General features: G+C 34.5%; 1 protein-coding gene across 2 annotated transcripts; it reads left to right on the top strand.

Annotated features, from left to right (window-relative positions):
- The first annotated feature begins 2,116 nt into the window (after positions 1-2,116).
- Positions 2,117-6,797, top strand: CCDC43 (coiled-coil domain containing 43). Of its 2 annotated transcripts, none has more exons than XM_026683661.2 (5): positions 2,117-2,319; positions 4,166-4,253; positions 4,659-4,794; positions 5,485-5,543; positions 6,079-6,797. In XM_026683661.2, exons 1-5 carry the CDS (start codon positions 2,155-2,157, stop codon positions 6,264-6,266), a joined length of 636 nt encoding a protein of 211 aa, XP_026539446.1. In that variant the 5' UTR covers positions 2,117-2,154; the 3' UTR covers positions 6,267-6,797. The 2 variants fall into 2 exon arrangements, with proteins under 2 accessions (XP_026539446.1, XP_087803330.1); XM_087947204.1 differs by lacking the exon at positions 2,117-2,319 and adding an exon at positions 2,323-2,445.
- Positions 6,798-8,384: the final 1,587 nt, after the last annotated feature.

Below are 8,384 nucleotides of genomic sequence, written 5' to 3'. Positions count from 1 at the left end.
AAAAAGTTAAATTGGAAACTAGAATGCTGTAAAGCAAAACACTAAAACGGCCTTCTCTAATAAGATGCATTCCAGATGGGTTGGATTGCAAGAATCAAAATTTTTAGCCAAGTGATTGGTGATGAATTCTGGAAATTAAAATCCTAAACTACTAAAGTCCTAAATGTAGTTTCAAATGCCATAAACTATTTCCATACATCTAAAGATAGCATTGTTTATGAAAATAATTACCATAGTGCATCTGGGAAAAGTGATTAATCATTCACTAAGGAATCCAGTTTAATGAGTTTGCAAAACACACTGAACCACAAAGTAACAAGATACACTAAATTTATACAATACAGTAGACTAAATGAGTTGGGTATTTTGTGGTTCTGCTTTCCACAGAGCTTAAAATATAGCCACTTATTCTGGGCTGCAAATATACAGATGAACACTAAGTGGAAACAAAGAGATATAATAAAATATATTTTGCTATATAATGAACCAGACTTTTACTATATCTAGATCTTACATGATATTCACGTTTGGGGAAAAAACTTTAATCATTGCATCTCAGTTCCCTTTCTAGTTTAATTCTGACATGAACTATCAATATATACCTTATGTTCCTCTGATTTGAATGAGGCTGTAATTCTACTGTGCGTTTCAATATCTACATACTCTAGATTCCCTTTAGATGGCAATTCCTATTCAATCTTAGATGACAGCAAAAATATAAGCAGTCTAATTTGTTTAATACTTGCTAATACTCTACTTGTACAGGATACACCAGTTATAAGAAGCATCAGGTTTAAACTCTTTAGAAAATATAAATGCCCCTGACATCTTTCTATTGGAGAGGATAAAACTAATGTGTACAACTTCATATGCTTTTTGGATACTGATAAGCTCAGAAACCAAAAATAACTTGACAGACTTGAACAATGGGCCCTATCCAACAAAATGAAATTTAATGTGAAGAAAAGCAAGATTTTACATTTAGGGAAGAAAAATCAAAGATACAAGTACAGATTAGGGGAAATCTGGCTGAAAAACAGGGAGGGACTTGAAGTCCTAGTGGACGATCATTTAAATATGAGCCAGCAATTGCAGCAACAACCAAAAAAGTTAATACAATCCCTGGTTATATAAACAGGGGCATAGAGTCAAGATCATGTGAAGTATTAGTACCGCTTTATAAAACCTTAGTAAGACCACACCTGGAATACTGTATTCAATTTTGGTTATCACATTACAAAAAAGATGTTGAAACTTTGGGGAAAAGTGCAGAAGAGAGCAACTAAGACGATTAAATGCCTGGGGACTGAAACATATGAAGAATGGTTGCAGGAATTGGATATGGCTAGTCTAGAGCAAAGAACAGCTAGGGGTGACATGGTAGCAGTGTTCCAGTATTTGCGGGACTGTCACAAAAAGGGGGTGGGGTGGGGCTTATTTTCCAAAGCACCAAAGCCAAGACAAAAAATAATGGATGGAAACTAATCAAGGAGAGAAGCAACCTGGAATTAAGGAGAGACTTCTTAAGTGAGAACAATTTAACTAGTGGAACAGCTTGCCTTCAGAAGTTGTGGGTGTGTCATCACTGGAGGTTTTTAAGAAGAGACTGGACAACCACTTGTCTGAAATGCTATAGGATCTCCTGTTTGAGCAGGAGGTTGGACTAGAAAATCTCCAAGTCCCTTCCAACTCTATTCTGTATGTATATGCAATATAGCTGAACACTGGTGACTATGAACTTTGCCAGCCAAATTAGCATTTGAGCTACGGTGAAGCCTCAGAAGATCCATGATTTATTTTTAAGTCCAAGTGTAAAACCTGACAGTAGGTTAAATTGAAATTTAAAAAAAAAAAAAAACCTAAGAATGCAACAGTAAAAAAAACTCCTAAGTGAGAAAAAGCAGTAATTCCTACCACTTGTCGCTACTTCTTTTGGAGACAAGATTTTTTGAGACCCAATTTCCGCTAAATTAAAAGGTTACATTCATATTACCGGTATTTTCTGTTGAGAATTATCACAATCTCACAAGGCTATTTTTTTTTTCCACCGAAGCGTACATCTCCAATCCTTACACTTTTTCGAACTTCCGCCGCCGGAGCACTGCGCATGTATATTAATTCGCGGCTGCGACTTCGGACGGGTTATGACCTAAGATGGCGGCGCCCTGCGCTTTTGAGCCTTGGCTTGAGAGTCGTCTCGAGGCCCTTGGATTAGATGGAGATGTGTACGGTGGATATATACGAGGCGTATTGCGGGAAGCGGAGTGCGATGCAGAGCGGTTGGAAGGGCTGGCAGGGGCCTTGGCTGCTGGGGAATCGGTGAGAATGACGACAAATTGGTCCTGGGCGGCTTCCGTAGCTATTTTTTTCCCTTCCTCTTTCCCTCCCTCCCTCCCCTCATATGACACTATCAAAATGGATTTCCTATCTTTTCTAGCTTTGGGGGTATATTTTATTCGTATGTATAAAATGTATCAAAAATGCGCATGAAGAATTCCAGGAACAGCTAGGTATATAGGGGTATTGAACCGAGTGTAGTTTTAATTTTTATCTCTATTTCTTATTCACGCAAAGCATCTCGAGATGACAAGTTATGTTGTCAAATCTGGGTTCAAATTTTGTTTATTCCTAGTGTTTACTGAATGGGTTTAAGCAACAGTCTCTTATTAAATATCCTCATTGCTTACATTACAAATAGGAGGTTCTACTCTTCTGTCCTTGATTTCGTTAAGATTGTTCTTAAGTGTTTTGAATTAAGTGGATGGGGAATCCAAGTAGAATCCAGAAAGGGTCAATTGACAGGTTTTGTGGTGAACCTAAGCTGCAACAATCAATATTTGTTAGTTTTGTATCAACAGATATCATGAAAATCAAACAGCAAGTGAAAAATCAGAAACAACTACTTGTCATTATCTTCTGCCATTTGTTTAAATACAAGCATGAAGAGAACAACTTTTCAGGCAGCTGGGATGGACACATTTATAAAATAAGACATATCAGAATTTTCAAAAGCCAAAGTCTAGAGCAATTAGGGCTTTTTGGATGACATTAACTGGGTCTAGATGGAGAGGTACAAGTTTTTCTTTGCCCCTAGCTTTGCCTACCATTGCAAAGATGCCATATCAAGGGTTAATTCCGGAAATCAATGTATGCAATGTATAAACCTATTTCTAGTTTTATAATTTTTGTTTCATAAAATACAGATTTAAATTTTATTTTACATTGGAAAAAAAGATTGTATTGTATTTTGAAAAGTCTTAATGTAACTAAGTTTATTGTTGCAACCACAGGTCATTCCATATAATGAGCCATAAACTACAGTAGCAGTAAAATAGTTTAGTAATAAAAAGTATTAGATTTAAAAAGGGCACAGAAAATAAAGCCAAGACTATCGCTAAGAATGTATGCATTTCTTTTTATGGTTAAAGGATAAGAGAACAAAAATAGTAACTTGGCTACTGACAGTTGGAAACATATCTGCAAGAAAATAATTCATTTTTTTGAGATTGGAACTGTGTGAAAGTTATTTATCAATCAACTTTAGAAACCACCCATCTCACTTTAAGAATCTGTTAGTCTTTTTGGTTGCCTCAAACTTTTTGAGTCTCTTAGGTCTCAGGACTACAATTCAAGAATGTTTTCTCTTGCTTTCCACTAAAAAAAAAAGGCAGTAACACACCAGCTTGTTTTGTGGCGATGCTGCAATCCTGTATCAATGTATTTCCATTGAATAAGTGGGTCTTGCATTCATAGCCTACCATCTGCTTTTATGCAACTGTTTAAAAATACTTTCTTGTGACTCACAAAATTTTCTTGTTCTGTAATCTTATATTTATTTTATTTTTCTCCTGTTATAATTCAAATGATTCAATTTTTATTAGGAAATAGTTTAAATTGGTCCATACTCTAAAATATAATTCTGTTTATGAACTGATTCCTTCGCGAAATGATCAGACTCTGTGATAAAGTTGGCATCAACTATCATTAAGAGCTTCCCAATTAAGACACACTTTCTACCATTGGTAATGTAATAAGTACATAATTATAAAAAACTGCATAAATTTGCACGTTAGTGGATTTCAGATTACAGACCATAGAGAATTATATTTTTAATTTAGGTAAGATTTTCTTGATTCAACTGAGTAATTTCTCTGTTCTTTATCAGGATGAAGATGTATTACAAGAAGTTTGTAAAGAAATAATTAAAAAATGGTCAGAGGCACAATATGTTGAAATCAGTGAGAAGAAAGAAGGTATTAAATGACAGTCTTTGTGGTACTCAAGGTGTTGCATGAATTGGGATATTTTTGCATGATTTTCACTACAAAAATTATTTTTATCCCCTTGTATTGTTTTTTCCAATTCTGATTTCATGGCATAGGCTTCTGTATTCAACTGTGCAGTCTCTTATTTTATTTTTACTCTATTTCATTTTATTTTTCATTGTTTTTATTTTTATTAATAGTTTTATCTTGCTGGAATTTTTAATTTATTTCATCTGAGGCTGTAAATAAAGTTATTGTTATAATTTTGACTTTTTAAACATTGCATTCAAATTGCAGGAAATACTGATTTCTGGAAAGCATCATGTTCATATACAAGAAAAAAAAGGACTTCTTGGTGGACTTGTTATTATTTATTCTTGCTTTCCTCCCCAGATGAGATCCAAGCCATCACGAACATAATTGAAAAACAAGCACAAATTGTTGTGAAACCTAAAGAGATCTTGAAGGAGGATACACTTCAGAAAGCTGCTCTCCTGGCACAATATGCTGAAGTGACAGATGATGAGGAATATCCTTTCTCTTCTGCAAGTCTTGAAAATGTCTATTCTTTAGCTGGCTCGTTCAGTGACTCAGGGCTGAGGTGAATTGTATTCCTTGGTTAACTATTTTTTTGTTATAACCTGCGCTGTGTTATAAATTTAGGGTAGAACATATGGAAGAATTTTAAATATGGGTCAGAGCAAAGATACTCCATGATGATTGGACAGGGATAATTAATAACCAACTGTGGTTTAATCAGAAAGAAGATTCTCATTCTACCATCTATTTAACATACGTTATCTTTATGATTATGTCAGAATTAATAAGGGCTGTATACCCATATGATAGGTATTATTGAAGTAAGCAGGAAGTTACTTTAAAATAATTTAAATGACTTCAGCATGGATCAAACACACTCATGTTGGTAAGTTCTTTATTTTAGCCGTGGTAGTTTGGTATATAATGTTCTATATTCATAGGAAATCTCTGGTTAATAGATACCAAGAATAAGTGAAGGTTGAAGATACCTATATTGCCATCCTTGATGAAAGAAAAACTACAGGCAAATATTTCGGATTATTTCAGTAGGGGAATGGAAGATTATTTCTGATCTCTTAATTATTTTTTCATGGTAGGCAATAGTCATGAAGCATCTTACATAGGCACTTAGTACATTTGTTCATATTCCCAATATTTTATTATCCTTAACTCAGTACACTGAAGTAAATGTACATGAAGATTTGGGAGCAGCAGCAATGCCTATTGCTTCTAGCAAATGTATCCTTTGTAGGGTGTCCCTTGAAGCTAAATTTGGTCATTCTTGGAATAATAATAGAGAAGCATATTGTGTCAATAGTATAACATTTTAAAGAGTGTTGAGTCTCCAGAGGAGAATCTTGGGTAAAGAAGAATGAAATTTCAATTATTATAGGAAAGATTTTCTTACTTACAATATTCCAGATTTTTCACTGTCTTCCTAATGAGTTAATTGATTAGGTACAGATCATGCAGCAGCAGCTATTTTCTTGATAATTTCTGTTGCATCTTCTACTTTATTAAATGTTTTTATTTTTCTTTATTTCACTTCAGAATAAGCTTAGTAAATTGAGAAATAGTTACATTTTTTCACTGATAAATGCAAGTCTGAATTGATATTTGAATGCTAAATCTCATTTTCCATAGAACCATGTGGAACTGATTTTTCTTCAGGTTATATTCTGTTTCTATGGCTTAAGGCTGTGTTGCAAGTATGTTTAGACAAAGTCAGAACTTTATGTGCTCAAAAGGTTTGTTCTCCTCAACTCTCTGTTAGCTTTGTTCAAAAATACAAACCTGGAAGACGTTATGAATGCTCGTAAGCTGGAGAGAGAACATCTACGGGATGAATCCCAGCGAAAGAAAGAACGGGACAAAGTCCAGCGGGAGAAAGATAAGTTGACTAAGCAAGAACGCAAGGAGAAAGAGAAGAAGAGGACACAAAAAGGCGAGAGGAAACGGTAGCTAATAACAGCTGCTGGACTTTCTTCCCCTCCATTATCTAAAAGATAGCACAGCATGCATGTTCAGAGTGATCAAGCAGATAAGCTTTGAACATTTTTCTTTGTTTTTCCAAAGCAGCAGCATGTACTTGGCAAGGTTTGCAGGGAGAGGGGATGTTTTCTCTCTCATGATAAAAACTTTGATTTAAAATTTTCCATATATAATTTTGCTGTCCAAGAATTTGGCTGAATTGTCACAGCCAAGATCTATAACCAAAGAACTGGTGACTTTTTGTTTTTCTTGTCATTTTCTGCTCTTAAGTATTTTCACTTCTATAATATTCAGTCTACCCAAAGGATACTTATAAGTGGTAGAATTGTTGAGGAAAAATCCAGTTTGCTACATGGATTTGTCAAGAAGAGATAACACGCCATGATGAGTGTATAAGGTTGGATTTAGCATAATGCTGTAAACATCTGACATCAAATGTGAGAGAACATATTTCTTTTGTTCAGGATTGGCCTAATAAATGTATACATTACTTCAGCAAAACTGTACTGTGACTACCTTAGGTAACATGCTTGACTTCCTGCTCCATACATTCTTTATAATCTACCATATTTATCGTGAATGAATACTAAATGAGATCCTTAATGTTTATAAGATACAATGATAATTTTTAGCAAATCTCAGATGACTCTTCCATTTTAAAGGCAAAGTATTTTGGAACAAGAAAAAATTTCCTTTTATACAAATATTGTACTGTATTTGTAGCAGTGAAGTCCTGGCTTAAGTTCTGCTGTAATGCAGAAGCATGGTCGCCTTAATTACATAGTGCCTAAAGTTATTGCCTTTGCTTTCCTCTTTATTCTAATAGATGCTCCCAAAGCATCTTATTTTATCCTACTACTTATCCTGTTATTGTTTTATAGTGTTAGTATAGCATCAACATTTCAGTACCCAGGATTCTGGCTACTTGATTCCAGACTTGATACAACGAATACTACCCTTGCAGTCACACTCTTAAATGTTTTAGAGTAATTGCTGTACTTTCCTGATTATCACCTTTTCCTTGCTAGTACACTAATTGATGAATTATTGAAAATTAAAGGCCAAGAACAGAACATCAAGAAAAGCTACATTAAATCTGCCCCCATTTATTTATTACAATAGGTATTAATTACAACCTTTTATCATTTTGCTTCTTAAAGGAATATTTCTAACATTTTGGTGGAAGATCTGACTACTTGATCTTACTTGATTAATACTGTTATTTCAATAGTTCCATGTTCGAGATTTATTAAGGGTATAGCTGTTGTGACATACACTGTTGGGATTGCTGTCATATGTTTTCTTTACATTTGCAGTGCTAAATAAGTTATATTTTCTTACTATATTTACCAATGCTCATAGGGCACTATTATTTGTTCTTTATACATAACCTCTCTCATAACTATAATCCAGTTTGTAATTTGTGCCATTAGTGTAATTTGTGCCACTAAACATAATTATATTAACTTTCACGTAACTTTCCAAATATCACCTTGGAGTTTTATGTAGTTTCATTGCTCTGAAGCAGCAGTGGAGGAAGAGGCTTTGCAACAATTGGATTCAAAGGATCATGATCATTCTAGCACCTGATGTGAATACAGTAGAATGGCAATGGAAATTGAAGAGTAGATACAACACTTTATTGACCAAGTGTGATTGGACACACAAGGAATTTATCTCTAGTGCAACAGCTTTCAATGTACATACAAACAACAAAGTAATATAATCATAAGATATCATTAGGAGAATGTAGTCATTGGTATGGAGAATGCACAAAGGGTGTGTGTGTGTGCTAACTGAACAGGTAATGTAATTTTACTGGCTACACCTACTTTTTCTGTTTAAAAGCTTATAATTCATATATAAGCTGACAGGTATAGCTAGCTGAGTCAATTTAAAGTGAATTTCTGGGATATTGAATGCTGAGTTGAAGTCTGCAAAAAGGACCTTGCATAGGTCCTTGGGGATTCAAGATATTGTAAAATGTAGTGCAGTGCCGTATTAACAGCATCATCTGCTTGATAGGCAAACTGCAAGGTCTAGCAATAGTTCTGTGATGGTTTACAGGTGGGTCAGCACTAATCTTTC

This window comes from Notechis scutatus, chromosome Z (genome assembly GCF_049901735.1).
Source record: "Notechis scutatus isolate UNSWTSFEM ecotype Mainland chromosome Z, rNotScu1.2, whole genome shotgun sequence".
Lineage (NCBI taxonomy): Eukaryota > Metazoa > Chordata > Lepidosauria > Squamata > Elapidae > Notechis > Notechis scutatus.
Note: the sequence above shows the minus strand (reverse complement) of the source record. Positions and strands in the feature narration are given on the sequence as shown.